Here is a 21,075-nt window from a genome sequence, read left to right on the forward strand (position 1 = left end):
TATATTCAAAAATAAAAATATTCTTGAACCATAAATAATAAAAATATTGTTGAACCTATTTCTTAATCATGACTTTAAAAATTTCTTGTAGAATAACAAATTCTTAAACAATCAATTGAAGAATAAAAACAAAAAATACATTATTTCTTATAGAATACGGGTAATAATTGTTAAGAATTACATTTATCGTTAAAGAATAAAACTAAAAAAACTTTCAAAACGGGAAAGAAAACATCAAAATCTAACAGAATTTGAATTCGTGATTCCAACAAAATTTGAATTCGTGATTCCATTCCAATAGAATTGGAATTTGTGATTTCATTCGAATAGAATTGGAATCTCACTAATTCCAACCACACATGGCTCCAAAATCCTCCAACTGCAGAATGTGCCAATACGTCCTTCTAGGGTGCCCATTTTACGATCAAACCTTTCACCTTCATCTCACTTACCAAATCCTCCGGCAAAAACTCGATCCAATCACACCCATGAACCGAACCCGATCGAACCACCCATATGAACGGCTGGTTACTGTTGGCTAGGCCCCATGCCATTTCAGTCACCACTTTTGCATCCATGGTTGCTAAGCTTCCTACACTTGCGTAAATTACTGATTTGAGTGATTGTTTATCTAGCCATAAAATGCAATTGGTATCTTCTTCAAGAAAACTATCGTAAGGGGTTGGTGATGTTCTGTGTAATGGGCCGATGGTAAAAACTGGAACTTGGTAGCGATGGCGGATCTGGGTCAGTGCCAATTGTTCAATAAATTCGATGGTGTTCCATATGAAAGCAACTGGGTGTGTTTTTTAGGAGAACAATGTTGTCAATTTCAGGCTTTGTTGTGTTGTGAGGCCAATAAATGGTATATCTTTGTATCTGAGTGGATGGAGTCCCGGAACCATTTCCTGCAGCAAAGAATATTGAAGACGGAATTTATTATCTCGATCTATAAATTATAATATGTGATCAGATTTTCTTTTAGGATGTGTTTGTCTGTGTGGGTTTTTGATCTGCACTTACCTTTTACAGGGAATCGACCTTCTTTATGGAGCTGAGGGATGATTCTGTAAGCAGGAACACAGGCTGAACTGCTGCTGCGCACTATGATGGAGGGTAGACCCAGATCGCCGGCGAATGATCTGGCACAAAACATGAGATTATCATGGATGATAACGATTGATTCCTTTTGAGATGAGGCCTTTTGTGCATCTATGATCTGGATGAGGTGTTTCTGAAAATGGGGTTTGCAGTTATCGTTTAGAGCTTGCAAGAACCGAATGAAGCCGGAAGAGCCGCCGGTGTCGGATAATTTGTCCGGCAGAGGGAGGAATATGAAGTCAGGGTGATTAGAAGGGTCTGGTGGATGACGGCTGTATATAAGAAAAAAAGTTAGGTTAAAATTGAATGCTAGCATGATTATAGGACTATTTGTGGAAGCTATTTATCAAATTACTAAAAAACCCTTGTTTATTTATTTAATTATTTAAATTTTTATTTAATTATGATTGGCCCACATTTATGCATACAATAACACAATAATTACTTTAAACATTTGAACCTACCTCTCTCTCTCTCTCTCTCTACATATATATATATATATATATATATATATATATATATATATATATATATATATATATATATATATATATACCCTTATGTTCATCGGGTTTGTAAATATAACCAGGGTTAGTTTAATTTGTTTATCTTTCTGGCTTCTTCCGGACTATTCCTACATTTGGCCATTCCATTACACGAGAAACCTCGCTTTTTCACTATTGGTTTTGACAGAGACGGAGGTCGGTCTCCACCGTCCTGTAAATAGATCATCGGTTGCTCTCTTCAGTGAAAAATCGGCTCCTTCCCCACCCTGTTGGTCATTCGATTTCTAAGTGCGAAGCCCCTCCAAATCATTGTTATCGCCGATTCCGACGACCACCGTCTGGGTTATTATCACCACTTAATAACCCTTTTTTCAATACGTTTCCACCTGAACGGTAACCAAAACCGGTGATTCTTCAACATGAAGCCGCCCCCGCTTCCGATTGCTTTCGTTTTCTCTGTCACATCGACACAGGTGCAGAACATGTTCTTCCTTCCGTTCGTTTTCAAATTCTTTCTTCATTGAAGATCACAACGAAACCTATGCTTTAGGTTCTAGAATTTCCAATAATCAAGACGTAAGGGAGGTGGTCAAATTTGTTTCAACTAAATTTCTGCAAACTTCTCTAAGATTTTCCAGATAAGTTTGGTGTGGACAAGAATTAATTATCTTTATGTGCCTAAGCCTTAATTTTCGACATTTTCATGTTTACAATGGTTGATTCTAATGTAATTTGTGTTTTTACATGATGTAGACTATCCATGTATTAGAAAAGAGGGAAAACGGACACACACATACTGCTGACGACATCTATGGTTCAAACTCACTTGAACCATATACGAATAACTCTAACTCAGGAAAATTAACATTGCCTTTAAGCTTCATTTCATTTTCTTCTATGTTTGTTTGTGGTATTTTCTATGTAATGTCATCCATGTTTTTCTTGGGTTTAGGGTTTATCCAATCGTTCATACGATTGAGCCCTAGATTACTACAGTTCCTTAGATTGCTGCTCTCCATCACCGATCCACATCTGGTACGAACTTCAATTTTCTTTTGGTAAGTTTTGGTATCATTCAATGTTTCCATCCTTCAAGTTGCTATGACTTTTATGGAATAACTATCCTACAAAAATGGAAAGTCGGTTGCATCCTCTTAATGTGGAGTATAATTGACAAATGTATAAAATGCTGACATAGGGGTATTTTGGCTGTATCTAATCTAAACGTTATTCTATCATGAAATGGCTCTAAAATGCTACAATATATGAACTACACACATATAATTTTTCTTTTTTGTATAGATGAAAGACCCTTGGGGTCTGCATATTTGAAATGCATGATGCTGACCTCATCCATGAACCTTCAAATGCAATCGCTTTAGGAACACGTTTACAGGTAAATTTCTAATTTTTTGTCACGTTTTCAGGTGTTTTCGTTTATTAAATAGGTAAAAGTAAATTTTCTTCAATCTTGAATCATGTAAGACATAAAGTATGTTGTTCATGCATATCCAACTTTATCTGAACTCAATGATGAACTATTCAAATCAGCCAAAGCAAAACAATCTTTTCATCCTTTTGTTATATACAAAATCTAATATAAAACGTAACTAATTAAACCCCTTAATCCCATTTTAATTAGTAATATATCGTTGTTCATTTGAGAGCTAATAAGTATGATTTGATCAGATGTTTGCTGATTTGTTGATAGTTTAGCAATGATAATTTATACTTCTTTCATTTCATGTTCTTTTTCAAGTATCATCAAGACTGAAGTTAGTATTAATTTTCATAAAGGTTATTATATTGGTTTTTTGTTGTGGGTAAACTAAAGCTTTATTGTAAGGTTATCCTTTAGCTATTAATTTTCATAAAGGTTATTATATTGGTTTTTTGTTTTCTATCTATTACGAATCTTTTAATTTTTTTTCTGGAGTAAGTCAACACTTTCAAATGTCACCTGGTATGTTTATAAGACGTACATATGTTTCTCTAATGTATTTGTATTATTCCATTTGATTAGAGTGAATTTGATTAATCTCTAACGTGCATACCATCTATTCATCATTGCTTTTATAGAATCTTTTTTTAGTAAAAAAGATGAAATTTAGTGACTAAATACACTTAGAGGCATATGATTGGTTTTTCTTATTATGTTCATATCTACATGTTCCGTGTAAGTAATTTTTTTATGTTTGATCATGAATAACATATAATTTTGAGTTGTTATAACCCTGGTTTTCTATCCTTCTATGCAGATTGCACTAAAAATCTCTATAAATGCTTAAACAGTGCAAGATTGGATACTAAAAGGATCTTAAAATTAAAGTCAGGGAAAATATAAGGATTGTTCGAGGAAATAGCAACGTACTTTATTTTGTTTATTATATAACATCTTACATTCATTTCTTCACATTACAACACTCTACTTTGACAAATATATTGAATTATAACAATATCATCTAAATACAAAGTAGTTTAATTAATAAAAATGGAAGTGCATTGCTATAGTTGGGTTGTTGCTCAATTGTTGGATGGAAGTTTCTGGGTAGTTGTGGAAGCAAACCACACTTGTATGATTTCTATAGGGATTGAAAGGTTTCTAGCAATACAACTACCACTTTTGTTATTGATAGGTTCTCAAATGATCCAATAGCAAGAAGTAAGATTTTGCAGAGCATTCCTACCTATTCTTTGTTAATATTTATGCAAAGAACCATGAATTCCACATATAAGCACCAATAATGTACTACATAAGCAAAATCTGAAAAATCCTTCGCATGGGTCTCTTTTCTAGTTAAATATATAAATATAGTTTATAGATTGAAATCACTCGGTCATCGATGTTTTAAAATTTTTATTTATTCAGTTGTTTATTTATTCGAGCCACTATTTTCAACATTTGAGATTGTTTTATACATGTAACATATTTGATAGGTTATTAGTTACATCTTATCAAAATACAAAAACCAAAAAACTTAACACCCCTTCGTTTGTTTCTGACCTTCTGAAGGTCGAAAGCTCTAAATGTCTAAAAATGTTGTAGCTATTCTAAGCTTCTTTAGTGTCATGCTTAGATGGCCAGGCCCTTTTCACACTAAGCCCTCCGGCTACTACTCCATTGAAATCATGTTTTCTTTCACACACCGACATCATATCTTTTTGCAAAAAATGAAACTTTCATAACGGAAACGGTTACCTAGACTCTCTTCATTGTTATAACATAACCAAATGGACAAAATCATGCTGAAATATTTCATACAAAGCACCAACAGCAAAAAATCAAAGTTTAGAGATCAAATAGATACATCCAAACAAAATAAATTAGAAAAAAAAATAATACCAAAACGGAACAGGAATTATAAGGAATCTGAAACACCAAATCGAACAAAGAAAACATTACCTGTTACTCGTGGTAATGCGATGAGTTAGGCGACGGGAATGGAAGGTTGGACGACGAGGGTCGAGGGCGATGGGGTTAGACGACAATGATGATAGGGTTTAGACGGAGATGTGGCGCTTTGGGAAAAACTAAGGATAACCCAGATCAATTGAAATAAAATAGACATATGATAGCCAAATTTGTTAAATCTCAAATCACGAATCGTTTTCGTAAACTTGAATTCTATTAGTTTCAGGAGGCGATAATCTATTAGACCAGAGAATTGTGAGGGTGAAGAAAAACGGAAACAAATAGAAACCCTAATGTTATTAGTTTTAGATGGAAGTCATATAATTTTCTCCTTGATTACTTGGGATGCTGTTAATGCAATGGGCAGGAAAAAATGGGAAATTTTTTTTTAGAAGCTCCAAATGATGACACGTGTATAGGAGAACTATTCCTCTATGTTCCAAATGATGACACGTGTATATAAAAACTATTCTTTTTATTATAATAGGTAGATACTAAATTAATTTTGTTAAAGTTTTGTAGATAAAAACAAAATTCAATCTCGTTACCATGGGTCATCTTTATCTTGCTGATCTAAAAGAGTCTATAACATTTAATGGATACAATTTCAATGAATAGGTTCATGTTTAATAATCAATCTCAAGAGAAAGTAGAAATTGTACATACTTAAAGGTCCGATTCCTAAACAACTTGCACTTACCGATAAATCTGAACATAATACAATGTGGAGGCATTACTGTGATGTAACGCCCGAATCCTAGAATGTATTTTAAATCAAATTATTCATTTTTGCAAAGGGACTCGACGAGTTGGAGGCCCCAAACTCGTCGAGTGGGAATGGAATTTGGACGTGGGACTTGAAGTCTACTCGACGAGTTGAGAGCCTCAACTTGACGAGTATGGCTGCCAGAGTGAAACCCTAATTTTCAGGGTTTTGAAGCCTATTTAAACACCTTAACCTCCAAAGGTTGGCCTCATTTGCAGCCTCCATCACCCCAAACCCTAGCCACGAAACAATAATCCACTTTTGAGTGTTTTTGAGCCATTGTTGTGTGTTCTTTGTGATTTTGAAGCTTGAGAAGGAAAGAGAAGCATGGGGATTCAAGAGGAAGATAGTAGATCCGGAGTTTGAGCTGCATGTCTGACCCATTTGAGGTATAAAGTTGATACCTTGGCTTTCTATTACTTAGATCTTCATTTAGGGTTGTATGTTGTCACTTTAGGGCAATATTGAAGTCATTTTTGGGGTTTGAGTGTATCACGAAGTTGTGACTTCAGATCTAGGCAGTCATGAGCTTGTGAGGCTTAAAGTTGCCAGCTTTATCAATCCTTGGACCTTCCCCATGCCCTAGATCTCTTATATAGCTTTGTTTTGGTGTTTCTAGCTTCATGACACCATGCATGAACGTAAAGTTAACAACTTTATGTGGTAACTTAGTCCTAGGGGACCAGATCTATGGTTTGGAAGCATTAAACTCGATTGGAAGTGACTGAATGGATTTAGAGTAAGGGGGACTCGATGAGTTATTCATCCAACTCGGCAAATTGGGTCGTGGTTCCCCAACCTTTTATGTTACTGAGCAAACTCGTCGAGTCTAGGAGATAACGCAACGAGTTTTCCATGGTTTTGGGTTTTGAAGATTGAAGAACTCGACGAGTTCAAGGAGGGACTCGGTGAGTTGTGAGTGAAATGTCCCGAATCTATTATGAGGAGGAACTCGACGACTTCATGAAAGAACTCGACGAGTTGGATCGAGATTTCCAGGGTTTTATGGATCATGGAACTCGACGAGTTGATGGACCAACTCGGCGAGCTGAGTCAACCAAGATGTTGACTTTGACCAGGATGTTGACTTTGACCATGATGTTGACTTTGACTCTGACCATTGACCAAAGTTGACCCTTAGAAGGGTTGTGAGTATGAAAAGGGTAATTGAAGGAAATGCTTATGTGTAGGAGATTAAGAGGGATTGATTTTAGAGAAGGAGCCTTTGCAGCTATTTCCCAGTTATCGAGGTGAGTTACCTTCCAGTAGAAGTGGGTCGAAGGCACCAATGCCGACCCACTAGTAGTTGATTATAGTTGAGATTATTGTCTTTGTGATAATTGTCTGGTATGCCTCTATCTATTATGCTTTATGTGCTAGTATGTTATGATATTACGTGATAGTGGCAGGAGGGGTAGGTTAGATCCCGTAGCCGGTTGAGATAAACCGGAGGGTAGGTCGGACACCCAGATATGTCTGACAGTATGCTATGCTAAGTTATTATATGGTAGTGGTAGGGATGAAATAGTCCCTGTAACCGGTTGAAATAAACCGGAGGGTAGGTCGGGCACCCAGATATGCCTGACAGGGTAGGTCGAGCACCCAGATATGCTTCGCAGGGGTAGGTCGGGCACCCCGATATGCTTGAAAAGAATGTTGGGTGATTAAAGAGAAGACACACACAAGTATTCAGGACCGTTAGGTCTTTATGCTGCAACTTATGCTGTGTATTGATTATGACATCCTTAGGGTTTTGATATATTGAAACAATCATTTCTACTCGAAATGTTTTTAATATACTGAGATTTTCTACAAACAAAGATAACATGGATTTTGAAAGCGTGAAGAAAAGGTTTTTTCGATTATGGGAAATAGGGGATGTCACAACAATGAAATGTTTCTAAACGTTCACCGCTGTCTATATCAATCTATGATGAGTCTTGTGCAAGTGAGAGATTGAAAGATCTTTATGCCCAAGAGTCATTATAGAATGATATTGCTAATGACATATGATCCTATAAGGTCACATCTATAACAAGTTACTACTAATTGATTATTTGTTATATTAATTTGATTATTAATAAATATGTTCAACACTTGTATTTAATTAGAAATAACATTATTATTATGAAAATAATATTTTTACCAACATATTGGAGAATTATTATTTCTAGGAAATAATAATAAAGATAACAAAAATCAATGAAATATCATATGATATGATTATTAATGTTGTGTACAAACCTTTTGGGTACTTTGAGTAATAACTTGGATTAATTCTAACTAGCTAGTTAAGTGGTTTGGTGGAAAACACATTTTGTCCTCCTATCCTCCCTCTATGACCGTAGGTTATCTTTTGAGGTGTAGGTGGAGTGTTGTTTTGTTTAATACTTTACACCATACTTGTAAGAAAGTTCCATACTCTCATTAAAGTAAGAATTTCCTTTGGTACATATTAACATGTATAAAAAGAAGGCTTTTGAGGCATAAATTGTTGGTTCTTCTACTCACTTTCTTCCTCTCTTTTGCTATCAAGAAAAGCCGAGAACAAGAAATGGTTCTCCAATCTCTTCTATCTTGCAAAGTGTTGTGAAGATTGAAGTCTTATATGTTGCTTCTTTTTAAAGTTCATTTAGTATGAACTCTTAAAGTTTAAGAACAACATATTTACAAGTGAAGACTAGCATCTTTGGTGGTTTTATCCTTGCTTGGTGGATATCTATAGAGAGCTTCTACTTTGGAGCTTCATACCATCTTCATCAACTTCCAATCTCCCATGATAATCAAAGACTTCAAAGGTTGTAATCTTTTATTTTCCATGATTACTGTGACATTCCTAAGCTTTGCAAAATGATCATTGGTGAGTAAAATGACTTTAGTTATTCAAATCTAAAACTACTTCTGTCAGTAATCACGTCGTATTTGACACTATAATTGTACTATTTTTTATGAATAAAACCCAAAAATTATACCATTGTAGTTCTATTTTTTTTATTTAGGCATTGTACTTTAGTGAAACCTGCTTTATACATGGATGACATTTATATAATTGCACAATTTTAAAATATGATGCTATAATATGAATAAATGAAAGTAGATTGATATAACGAATATATACAAAGAGTAAACCATAGTCAACAATCAACAATAAAACAAAAATGGTTTACAAAATTATTTACCTGCAAGGGCATTAAACAAACACCAATGCGTTTGAATGACACACTTCATTCCTTCGAGCCAACCAAACATGATAACAAAATGTAACGATCCATCCATTACCTTGCTTGTTTCATTAATTTGTGATTCCATTCATAGTACATTGATGCAGAGAAACTAAGCAATTGCACCCATGATGATCATTTTCTGAACCACCTGACGTACTTCTTAGCTCTTACAAGCGCGTGAACAAAAGTGACTCGAGGATTAAGCTATGAAGATTCCGATAACACACAAGATAGCAACAACGATGACGTCATCTTAATCTGCATCATTTTCTTCATACATAGTCATCGTTGATGGTGTTTTGCGTATGATGACAATTATTAGTGGTGGTGGTTGTACAGAGTAACTAAAAAGATCGTGTATCACACTTTACAACCAATCTGGTTAACCTTGTAAACAAACTTTGAATCTGTAAACAAACTTTAAAGAAAAAAAAATCACATATCATCATATGTAACCAATTGATAATCGATTAACAAGAATATAAAAATCTAAAATTAAGAAAAATTTATAAGCTACTTGTCCATAAAACGAGACCAAAGTATAATGATTTTGTTATTATTTCCCCCATCTTTGTGCATTTGTTTTCTAATTATACGACTTGATTTGCTCTTCAAAGTTATAAAACCTAACCGATTAACAAATTGTATTAAATGAGTAAAACACGAGGGATATTATTTGTATCTTCTCATTTTGAATTTTAAAATTTTGTGGCAGGCGCACCGTAGACCTTTAACCGTATACTTGTGGAAACCGACGTAGCAGACCCCCACCTTCTCTGCTTATATATACTAAACCCCATTCCTGAAACCGACATGACAAATTTGAAATCGATTTGAGAAGGCGTCTTAATAAACGCCCTTCGAATACCTCTTTCTTCCTTCGAAACCCTAGATCTACGATCTTCATCTTCTCGTTTTCCATTCTTCTCTGAAACCAAACGAAAATGAGAGAGTGCATTTCAGTTCACATCGGACAGGCCGGTATTCAGGTTGGGAATGCCTGTTGGGAACTCTACTGTCTGGAGCATGGTATTCAGGTAAATCTCGTTATCTAACCAGATCTACGATTCTGTTGTGTTATATGAGTGATTTACGATTCTATTTCGTTTGTTTGTGTGGATTTTCATTCGGCATTGTTTTTTTCTATCAGATTTACGTTTCATTTCTCAGATCTGATGTTTTTTGACATTATTTAACTAGTAAATGTTTAAAACCTTCTTTCAAATGATAGTTTGTATGGAAAATGATACTGCGGCGACGAAATGTTTCAGATCTTAACATATGTTGAATATCTAGATCTACGAATCATGTGTTTTCGTATTTCTACTGACTCTGTGAATATCTGATGCCGTTATGTCGATTTTCGAGGCCTTCATTTACGCAAATCTGTATGTGTTGTTTTCTCGAATCGACTTCTTTTTGTTCAGTCTACTTTTCTCTTTGATTAAAGTCGGTGTTGTAGGGTTTCTAATCTTATCCTATCTATAAACTTCTACTCCTTTTCATCTGCTACTAATACGAGTACACATTTCGTAGAAGATTGAGAGTTCGCTTCCTGTTCTCCTTTCATTGTAAATCGATTGTATGCTAAACACAGTGTGTCTATGGAGTATACTATTAACTTATTACGGGATCTGTATGTTCTAAATCTAAACATCTGTATCTATTCCACAGCCTGATGGCCAGATGCCAAGTGACAAAACTGTCGGCGGAGGTGACGACGCCTTCAACACCTTCTTCAGCGAAACAGGAGCTGGGAAACACGTTCCCCGAGCTATCTTTGTAGATCTGGAGCCCACTGTCATAGATGAAGTGAGAACCGGAACATATCGTCAACTCTTCCACCCTGAACAACTCATCAGTGGGAAAGAAGATGCTGCTAACAACTTTGCACGTGGTCACTACACCAGTAAGCAACTAAACTCGACATCCTTCCATTCATCAATGTGTTACACTGTTACTGATTAATGTTCTTGTGATTTCAGTTGGAAAAGAGATTGTTGACCTCTGCCTTGACCGAATCCGCAAGCTTGCCGACAACTGCACTGGTCTCCAAGGCTTTCTAGTCTTCAACGCCGTGGGTGGAGGAACTGGTTCAGGACTTGGTTCTCTTCTGCTTGAGCGTTTGTCTGTTGACTATGGAAAAAAGTCAAAGCTAGGGTTCACTGTGTACCCTTCACCCCAGGTTTCAACCTCTGTTGTTGAGCCTTACAACAGTGTCCTCTCCACTCATTCTCTCTTGGAACACACTGATGTCTCTGTGCTTCTCGACAATGAAGCCATCTATGACATCTGCAGAAAGTCTCTCGACATTGAACGCCCTACCTACACCAATCTCAACCGTTTGGTTTCTCAGGTATCAAATTTACAAATTTACCTCCCCCCATTCTATCAAACTTACATATTTGATTATTTTTAGGTTATCTCATCATTGACAACATCTCTTCGATTTGATGGAGCATTGAATGTGGATGTAACTGAATTCCAAACAAATCTCGTCCCATATCCACGTATCCACTTCATGCTTTCTTCATACGCACCCGTGATTTCAGCTGAAAAAGCCTACCATGAACAGCTCTCAGTAGCAGAAATCACCAACACTGCTTTTGAACCTTCCTCCATGATGGCTAAATGTGACCCTCGCCATGGGAAATACATGGCTTGCTGTTTGATGTACAGAGGTGACGTGGCACCAAAAGATGTGAATGCAGCTGTGGGGACCATTAAGACGAAAAGAACAATCCAGTTTGTTGACTGGTGTCCAACTGGATTCAAATGCGGGATTAACTACCAGTCCCCGACTGTGGTCCCCGGTGGTGACCTGGCGAAGGTGCAACGTGCGGTTTGTATGATTAGTAATTCGACTTCTGTTGCTGAGGTGTTTTCGAGGATTGACCATAAGTTTGACTTGATGTATGCAAAGAGGGCGTTTGTGCATTGGTATGTGGGTGAGGGGATGGAGGAAGGGGAGTTTAGTGAGGCGAGAGAGGATTTGGCTGCGTTGGAGAAGGATTATGAGGAGGTTGGGTTGGAGAGTGGGGAAGGGGAAGATGATGAAGAGGAGGAGTATTGAAGAGTGTGAAGGGTTTAATTACTTATTTGACCTTTCAGGGAATGATGTTGGTTACCCCTACTATTAGTTACTACTACTACTACTTTTGTTTTGGGATATTGTTGTGTTAGTGTCTTTATGACTTGATGTTTTTGTTTGTTATGTTTTTTTTTTAATGTTGTAGTTGAGAACTTGAGGTGATATGGGGTTTTGAAGTGTTTGAGAATGTTGGCAGCTTGGTGTTATGTTGAGCTGTTTTGAAATCTTTTAAACTCAATGGTATCGTATTAAGTAAGCTGTTTTGAAAAGTGTTTGTGATCTCTTCTTGTTCATTTTAGTTTTGTTTTTTAATTACTTTTTAAAGGAAAAATCAATTACTGATATGACTAAATAAAAAAACCCTTTGGTTATCAACTTTTTCATACAAAAAAAAGCAAAATATGGTTCATATTCTGTTTAGTTAGGTTGGTTGAACTTGTCTCGAGTCAAAGTTCTCTTGAAAAAACGTTTTATTGTATGTATAGATGAAGTCTTTTATTTTAAAACCGGACTAAAAGGAAGAATCTTTCTCCAAAGCTTCTTAATAGTATGCAAAACTAGTCACAAAAAAACTGATAGAGTTCAAGCCAAACGTTATTTCACACATAAAAAAAGAGCACGTTTTTTTAGTGAAATCGATCTTTAACTGTTTGTTTATTGTTTCAAAAGTTCTTGATGAACTTCAACTCAAAGTTTGTGTTCTTGGTTTGAATGAGTGTGTGGTGATGAGAGGTGAATCGTGGTGTTTCTTCAGGGAACAAGAAAACGAAGTGATGGTTAAAACTTTGTTTCTGCAGAGACGTAGAGACCTGCTGATTGAATTCAAAATGTGCATTCAACAGGTGAATGAGTTTACAATTACAAAACCAGGTGAATGAGTCATGTATTCCTAAAGAGTCGACACCACCTTCGCCACCTTTGTCGTCGATGGAATAACGGGGTGTTAAGCAAGATTTAAGTATGACGATGGAGAAAAAAGATCGTGTCTCAGAAGCACTAATTTATGCATTGAATTTGACACCACAACTACCTAAACCAGCTCCAGCGAAATCAAATCATTTTGTTGAAACTGTTGACCTTATGCCTAAGCCCACAGTAAGAACGATGTTTTTGTTTTTTGTCGACTTTATCAGGTCAAAGTGTTTATAAAAGCAAAGAAATGGATGACAAATGTTCTATTTTGTTTGTAGAATCTGAATGTTGAGAAAGAGTATAACCGCATTGGAAAAATGAAGATTTGTTAGGACTCGAACCTTCAAAACCTTCAGAGTTCGGTTTGTTGACACATCCTGTTGAAGAAAGTAAAATTGATGAGACACAAAAAAACACCATCAATGAAGATACGGTGCTTAACACCTCGAAATCTAAAGATAACATGAATTCATCTCGGATATTTAAATGTAAAGTGAGAAAGGAACAAGCTCACAATGTGATTTGGATTTTTAAATGGAAAAATGCTTAAGTGACATATAAAATTGGTTAATACAGTTTATAAGGACCAAAATAACAGGTTATTTCAGAGTTTATTCCTCATAAAGCACGGAAATAAATTATGAAATTGATTTTTCAAATTCAAAATGGGATAATGACTTGAAAGGGTAACGAACTTTCGACTTTGTTCACAACAGCCGGTCATAAGGGTAAAATGTGAACAGTTTCAATAGTTTAGTGGCAAATAGATAACGAAAAAAAGTTTAGTGACTAAATGTGAACAAAATCGAAAGTTTGTTTCCCTCTAAAAAGTTCAATGACTAAATGTGAACAAACTTCCTCTTGTATTATGTTTTAGCAAACTATTTATTTTTGTTTAACTGTAGCAACATTTGTTGATGAAGAAATCTATGAAACAAAAAAAACAAAACCCCGAAAAATATATTAAAAAAAACGAAAATCCGAAACCGAAATAAAAAACCAATGGTTTGGTATTTTCAAAAATAAAAAATCACAATTTTCCAATGTGATTTTGGTTTTACAAAAATTCAACTTTCGGATTTCCATATCTAAATCCCCCCCCCCCCCCCCCCTTTTTTTTTATAATCGAAAAATGATTATAAAAAGGGAATGAGAAAACGCTTAATTCAGAATTTTCTATCCAAAACTCCATCTTTATGACATGAGAGAGAGAGAGAGAGAGAGAGAGAGAGAGAGAGAGAGAGACATGTAAACACCTCTATATAAGGTGAGTCTATACCACATGTAGATGTGTGCTTGAGAGATGTAACATTGAGAGTGTTAGTGTGTGTTAATTATGTAGATTTAGATCTAGATCCTTTTTTGTAAACACCTTTCATAATCGAATGCATCTCTTAAACACCCAAATCACTGTGTTCTTTAATTCCGCATGCCAAACCAATGGTCATAATTCACATCAGTGAGAATGATTCATTTTTTTGTAAAACCAAAATCAGATTGAAAATTTTGATTTTTTATTTTGGAAAATGTCAAACCATTGGTTTTTTATTTCGGTTTCAGTTTTTTGTTTTTTTTTTATTTCATAGATTTCTTCATCAACAAATGTTGCTACAATTTAACAAAAATAAATAATTTGCTAAAACATAATACAAGAAGAAGTTTGTTCACATTTAGTCATTGAACTTTTTAAAGGGAAACGAACTTTCGATTTTGTTCATATTTAGTCACTAAACTTTTTTTCGTTATCTATTTGCCACTAAACTATTGAAACTGTTCACATTTTACCCTTATGACCGGCAACAACCAGTCATAAGGGTAAAATGTGAACAATTTCAATAGTTCGTTACCTTTTCAAGTCATTATCCCATTCAAAATAGATGGTTGGACCAATGTGTCATTTCTCCTTTATCTAACTACGAACTATATTTTACTAAACACCCCCGTCCCATGCTTTCTTGTTAATTTTGCTAAAAATAACCATTAATCCATTTATATACGTCCCACTGCTTGGGCCTCGATGGGCCCTCTACAATTACATATTTGCTCTCCTTAATCCGTCTTCATAATCCGTTAGCGAATCACTACTTCATAACCTTAATTTCGGATCGGAAAATTGAACAAGCGAAAGATGGCGTCGGCGATTGCAAGGTCCAGTCTCCGGAAGGCTCTCGGAGTTGCGCGCGCGAATCCGGCATCCAAGAGATCGTTTTCTTCCGGCGCATCGGTTGATGAAGAAGCTCGTAAGATCATCCCGTCTCTGACAATTCATATTCCGTTAAATGCATAACAATAATCTTCTCTCATCTCTGAAATTTGTTTCTTCATTGTTCTGTTTGATCAAGTAATGTTAATCAACATCCGTCAAATTTAGGTTTTCACTGTGATTTACGTCTCTCAGTTTCGAAAACGGAAAATGTTCGATGATTGAAGCATTTGATTTGATTTGATCCGGAATCAGGATCATGTCTTATTGATCGTTGTTATGATATGATTTGATTTGCGTAAACACAGGCGAAGCTGCAAAGTGGGAGAAGATCACATACGTAGCGATTGCTGCTTCCTCGATTCTTGCATTCGTTAATCTATCAAAAGGACATCCTCATTTCGATGAACCACCTGTAAGCTCAGTTTTTTGTTATTAGTTATCACAGTTTGTTATAACATTTGTTCCTTTGATAAGTTATGTGGATAAATATCTTATGTGATCTATATGCTTGTATTGCAGCCATATCCATACTTGCACATTCGTAACAAGGAGTTTCCATGGGGTATGTTTCTCTATGCAACTGCTATGCGTTTCATTATTACTGAATTTCTCTTTGATTTGGATTAATATCATATTTTAAAGTTGACTTGTCCACATCTTATATCGATGCTCACCTTACACCATTTAGCATTTTCATTGTAACTTTTCGTGCAAAAACCTAAAAAGCTTAACATATGTTCGCTATAAAAATGATAATAAATAAATATTACAATAGTATTTAATATATTTATGTATTTTAGCTGTTACCAAAGTTTTTATTTAATAATATTTTACCAAATGTCTAAATTTTGTATATTTATATTTTCTATAAAACTAAAAAAAATAATAATTCTTTATGTTAATTCCTTATGATATTTTAAATAAAAGTTTTTATTTAATAATATTTTACCATGGTTTTTATTTTCAGGTCCAGATGGGCTCTTTGAAGTCAAGGAACACCATTAAATGATTTGGTGATATTTATGTCACTACACTTCCTTTAAAAACCTTCGCTAGTGTTTATGAAAATAAAGAGTTTGAGGATGCTTTGTTATCCAAACATCTGTTGATTTTTTTTGTAACAAAAAATAATTAATGTATTTATCTACTATACACCAAAATTATAAATAACTTTATATAGATAATTACAAAAATCTTATTCCAAACAATATCCGTAAGTAAATTAAATAACATTTCTACTAAAAAGAAATTTAAAAACCCTCAAAACCAACAAAGTAAAATACTAGATTACATTACACGTGCATTCAACAACACAAAAAGAATGAAATGTAACGCATAAAAAAGCATATAATGTGAGAGAGATGAGTTGCTTAGCTTTACTCTTCTGCTGTTGCTGTATCATGAGTGTTGCTTCCTTCATTTCCAGTTTGTGGCAATGTTTCAAGATCTGTTCGACCATCTTTCACATCTTGTGGTAATGAAGAATCTGAACTCACTTCATTGTTGTTGTTAGACTCATTGGATTCTGTCTGAGTTGACTCGTTTTCTGCTGAGTTTGACTCTGAACTCGCTCCATTGTTGTTGGAGTTGGCGTCTGTGCTCTGAGTTTGCTCGTTTGATCCATTTGAATTAGAGTCTGTGCTTTGAGTTTGTTCATTGGACTCTGTTTGAGTTGACTCGTTTTGTGCTGAGTTTGAATCCGAACTTGCTCCATTGTTAGAATCTGTCTGGGTTGACTCATTTTGTGCTGAGTTTGAATCTGAACTCGCTCCATTGTTAGAATCTGTCTGGGTTGACTCCTTTTGTGCTGAGTTTGAATTTGAATCAGTGTTTTGGGTTTGGTCATTGGATTCTGTTTGAGTTGTTGACTCGTTTTGTGATGGGTTTGCATTTGAATCTGTGTTTTGAGTTTGCTCATTGGACTCTGTCTGAGTTGACTCGTTCTGTGCTGAGTTTGACTCTGAACTCGCTCCATTATTAGATTCCGTGCTTTGAGTTTGCTCATTGGGCTCTGTCTGGGTTGACTCGTTGTTTTGTGCTGAGTTTGTGTTTAAATCTGTGTTTTGAGTTTGGTCATTAGACTCTGTCTGAGTCGACTCGTTTTGTGCTGAGTTTGAATCTGTGCTCTGAGTCTGCTCGTTGGATTCTGTCTGGGTCGACTCGTTTTGTGATGTGTTTGTATCAGAACTCGCTCCATTGTTGTTGGAGTCTGTGCTTTGAGTTTGCTCAGTGGATTGTGTCTGAGTTGACTCGCTTTGTGCTGAGTTTGATTCAGAACTCGATCCATTGTTGTCAGAGTATGTATTTTGAGTTTGCTCATTGGTCTGAGTTGACTCGTTTTGTGCTGAGTTTGAGTCTGTGCTTTGATTTTGCTCATTGGACTCTGTCTGAGTCGACGGGTTTGAGTCGGTGCTTTGAGTTTGCTCATTGGACTCTGTCTGTGTTGACTCATTTTGTGCTGAGTTTGACTCAGAACTTCCTCCATTGTTGTTAGAGGCTGTACTTTGAGTTTGTTCAGTAGACTCAGTCTGGGTTGACTCATTTTGCGATGAGTTTGACTCCGAACTTCCTTCATTGTTGTTAGAGTCTGTACCTTGAGTTTGCTCCTTAGACTCAGTCTGGGTTGACTCGTTTTGAGCTGAGTTTGACTCAGAACTTTCTCCATTGGAGGTAGAGTCTGTACTCACAGTTTCCTCCTTGGACTCTTGTGTTGACTCAATTTGCTCCTTGGACTCCGTCTGAGTCGACTCATTTTGTGATGAGTTCGACTCAGAACTCTCCCCATTGTTGGTAGATTCCGTGCTTCCACTTTGCTCATTCGACTCACTCTGTGTTGACTCGTTTTGTGCTGAGTTCGCTTCATTATTGCTACTTCCACTTTCATCCTTTGACTCAGTTCCAGTTTCTGTTGACTCAGAACTATCTCCATTATTACTAGACTCTGTCTGAGTCGACTCATTTTGTGCTGAGTTCGAGTTCGAGTTTGAGTCCGAACCTCCTTCATTGTTTGTACCACTATCGCCTTCAGTTCCCTCCTTGGACTCTGTCTGAGTTGACTCAGTGTTGGTAGTGTCGGAACCTTCTGTCTGAGTTGACTCGGTTTGTGCAGCATTTGTAGAGTCTGTAAACACAGTATGCTCTTTTGATTCAGTTTCCCCTGTCTTCTGAGACTCATCAATCACTTCACTTGAAGCATCATCTCCTTTTCTATTCTCCTCTCTCACACTTTGATCATTTCCATCACTTTTTTCCTCATTTTGATCCACCGATGAACCTAAATTATTATTATCTTCTTCATCTTCATGTTTACTCTCTTCACTTTCATTTTCACTTTCGTTTTCAGTCTCATTCATCTTTTCAATCCCATCTTCCTTTTCACTTTCCCCTTCTTCTGTATCTTTCACACCATTTTCCTCTTCAGTTTTCTCCTGTTCATTATTCCCTTCTTCATCTTCCTCACTGGTATCACGATCATGATCATGAACAAGCTCTTCAGGGTTGTTTTCATCTACTTCTTCATCTTCATGGTGATCATCGTTCACTTCCTCCACTTTAGGTGTAAGAAGCCCCTTTCTCCCTAATTTGATTGTGTCAGTGTTATCGTCATTCTGTAATAATCTCTCCGAGATGCTTGTCACAGATGCTGGTTTCTTTGAGTGCTGTAGTTGGTAAAGCAACCATATGCTTACACCAAGCAAAACACAGATCTGTAACACATGTTTTATCTTCAATCCTTTGTTTCTACCGTTTCTGCGTGGTGATTGCTTGAACATGACTTATGAATTATGATCGTCGCAAATCTGTAACAGTTTTAACATACATTAGATTTTTATTTTGTAGATCTAACTTCGTAATGATCTGAATTGTATAGATCTAAACTTAATTTTTAAAGCACAGTAGCGAAAATAGAAGAGAAATTAATGAGACTTAAATGGAGAATCTATGAAAGAACTACCGAAACCCTAGGATTGAAATGAAGTAAAATAGAATCATATCTCGCAATGAATATTGATTTAATCAGAGGGAATAACTTATAACACTACCGGAATGGAAAACACAAATCGATTGAGATCGAAAGCGAAAATGTGTAGAAGTAATTCAAACAGAAAAGGTAATCAATCAATGCGAAGTCATTGTAGAACCAAAAATGCTTGATTAGATGCTAGTTGAAGCTTGAAGATGCAAAAGTGAAGATTACCTTTTGTGAAATTACTCCAGACAGTTGAAAAACCTGCGGCGTGGAACTGCGATCTCTACAATGACTGGTGGCCTTAATTTACTGGAAACTTGAGATTGAAGTTGCGTATGGTAGCAAGTAAATTTCGAAGCTTGATTGATGAATCTAGCTTCTGACCTAGAAATTGGTGGATACTTTTACCTTCTCTTGTTGTCTTCGCAACAGAAGCAGCAATGGTGCAGTCTCTCTCTCTCAGGGTTAGATCCGATCTATGAAAGTGTTGTTTTACGGGTTACGTTGTCTATTTATGTGAATGTCTACAAGTCAACGTGTTCCACCTTTATTTTTTTCACTCCACCGACTTGAAAGTTGAAATACCTCTTTTTTTGGGTATTTTTCCGGGAGAAATGAAAATTTCTCTAACATTAAAAGTGTGATTCAACTCCTACCTCTAAAATTGTGTTTTTCATCATATTTAACCTTCATATTTGGTATTAAAAGGGAGTTAACACAAAAATGGTGTTACATTTGAAGGTCGTTTGGAGGATTCTTGGCCTCTAAAACATAAAAATGGTGATTTTTTACAAATGGTTGGAGTTGCTCTAAGAGATTGGTGTTATTCTTTAACTTCAACTTAGCTCCGAGAGTGATTCTAGTGTTGTTGGACCTCTTTTATCAAGCTAACAGAGTAGGGTGCCAAGTAAAGGAGAAGAGAGGTTTTCACTCATCTTCAAGTAATTGCATAATGCATTTGCTGAGTTAAGTGGCGGATCCAGAACTATGATATAGAAAAAAAAACATTTGTTGAGTTAAATGATGGATTCAGAACTACAATATAGAAGGAACACTTTGTATAAATATTAACTAATAAATAATGGTAATTGTTATATATGAATTTCAAGTTGTTTTTTTATTATTTTTTTAATTTTTGATTTTTAAACAATTTGGGTGCAAAAAATGTTAAAAGTGGGGACCAAATATGCATTTTTTCAAAAGGAATGAACTTTTTTCGCTTATAATATACGACGGGGCCCACTTTTAAATGAGGGTCATGCACCCTACTCAGTGGGGTTGTGTTCGCCACTCGAGGAGGCGGGATGGCGTGCGCCGAGTCATCCCGGGGTGGTGGTGAGCCACATCCCGTAGCCTAAGAGTAAATTATATATATATATATATATATATATATATATATATATAGGTAGGTTCAAGTATTCTAATTAATTATTATATGGATGTATGAATGATTGTGAGTCAATCAAAATTAAATAAATAATTAAATAATTAAATATATTAATAATGATAGATTAGTAATATTACGTATACGTATTAATTAATATCCAAAATAAAAAACTAATATCCTTTATTTAATGGATGAATTCCTTAAATTTGGCTTCTATCAATAAACCTAAACTACGCTCCGATTTTTTTAGGAGGTGCCGGATCAGCCTCCATCAAACCACCATTGCCGTCAACCTCCCCATTGGATTCATTTCTTTTCTGCATCTGATCCATCTAGTATGGCGCCGATTATACGATTAGATATCATGATGTTGATATTCATCTCGTTTTTTTGAATCAAACTCTGAAAACGAAAAAAGCTATTGGATTTGTGAACGGTTGAGGTTTATAACATATAGCGAAGATTGATATTCACGATTTCAAGTCTATAAGGTTAGTTTA

The 21,075-nt window shown here is 35.7% G+C and overlaps 3 protein-coding genes, 1 long non-coding RNA gene and 1 pseudogene across 4 annotated transcripts; 3 read left to right on the forward strand and 2 right to left on the reverse strand.

Annotated features, from left to right (window-relative positions):
• Positions 1–343: 343 nt before the first annotated feature.
• Positions 344–1,417, reverse strand: LOC145106677 (UDP-glycosyltransferase 76H1 pseudogene; annotated as a pseudogene).
• Positions 1,418–2,557: 1,140 nt separating this feature from the next.
• Positions 2,558–4,081, forward strand: LOC145169216 (uncharacterized). Its single transcript, XR_013742371.1, has 3 exons — positions 2,558–2,665; positions 2,910–3,003; positions 3,866–4,081. It is a non-coding gene; the product is annotated as an uncharacterized LOC145169216 (long non-coding RNA).
• Positions 4,082–9,823: 5,742 nt separating this feature from the next.
• LOC145109066 (tubulin alpha chain-like) lies at positions 9,824–12,173 on the forward strand. The gene is made up of 4 exons (XM_079046178.1): positions 9,824–10,046; positions 10,684–10,918; positions 10,995–11,365; positions 11,429–12,173. The coding sequence occupies exons 1-4, from the start codon at positions 9,954–9,956 to the stop codon at positions 12,080–12,082; spliced, it is 1,353 nt and encodes a 450-aa protein (XP_078902304.1). The 5' UTR covers positions 9,824–9,953; the 3' UTR covers positions 12,083–12,173.
• Positions 12,174–15,013: 2,840 nt separating this feature from the next.
• On the forward strand, positions 15,014–16,365 carry LOC145109068 (cytochrome c oxidase subunit 6a, mitochondrial-like). Its single transcript, XM_079046180.1, has 4 exons — positions 15,014–15,252; positions 15,524–15,630; positions 15,738–15,780; positions 16,186–16,365. Exons 1-4 carry the CDS (start codon positions 15,141–15,143, stop codon positions 16,221–16,223), a joined length of 300 nt encoding a protein of 99 aa, XP_078902306.1. The 5' UTR covers positions 15,014–15,140; the 3' UTR covers positions 16,224–16,365.
• Positions 16,366–16,432: 67 nt separating this feature from the next.
• LOC145109067 (uncharacterized) lies at positions 16,433–19,683 on the reverse strand. The gene is made up of 2 exons (XM_079046179.1): positions 19,417–19,683; positions 16,433–19,018 (listed from the first exon to the last, which is right to left on the reverse strand). Exon 2 carries the CDS (start codon positions 18,989–18,991, stop codon positions 16,595–16,597), a length of 2,397 nt encoding a protein of 798 aa, XP_078902305.1. The 5' UTR covers positions 18,992–19,018; positions 19,417–19,683; the 3' UTR covers positions 16,433–16,594.
• Between the last annotated feature and the right edge of the window lie 1,392 nt (positions 19,684–21,075).

The sequence above is a fragment of the Lactuca virosa genome, chromosome 4 (genome assembly GCF_052849685.1).
Source record: "Lactuca virosa cultivar CGN04683 chromosome 4, Lactuca_virosa_CGN04683_v6, whole genome shotgun sequence".
Taxonomy (NCBI): domain Eukaryota; kingdom Viridiplantae; phylum Streptophyta; class Magnoliopsida; order Asterales; family Asteraceae; genus Lactuca; species Lactuca virosa.

Bases quoted from the DNA above. Each gene is read 5' to 3' on its own strand.
- LOC145109066 (XM_079046178.1), top strand. From the start codon at position 9,954: ATGAGAGAGTGCATTTCAGTTCACATCGGACAGGCCGGTATTCAGGTT. The intron at 10,047-10,683 runs GTAAATCTCGTT...TCTATTCCACAG, and splicing joins GTCTGGAGCATGGTATTCAG to CCTGATGGCCAGATGCCAAG. The intron at 10,919-10,994 runs GTAAGCAACTAA...TTGTGATTTCAG, and splicing joins TGCACGTGGTCACTACACCA to TTGGAAAAGAGATTGTTGAC.
- LOC145109068 (XM_079046180.1), top strand. From the start codon at position 15,141: ATGGCGTCGGCGATTGCAAGGTCCAGTCTCCGGAAGGCTCTCGGAGTT. The intron at 15,253-15,523 runs GTAAGATCATCC...GCGTAAACACAG, and splicing joins ATCGGTTGATGAAGAAGCTC to GCGAAGCTGCAAAGTGGGAG. The intron at 15,631-15,737 runs GTAAGCTCAGTT...CTTGTATTGCAG, and splicing joins CTCATTTCGATGAACCACCT to CCATATCCATACTTGCACAT.
- LOC145109067 (XM_079046179.1), bottom strand. From the start codon at position 18,991: ATGTTCAAGCAATCACCACGCAGAAACGGTAGAAACAAAGGATTGAAG.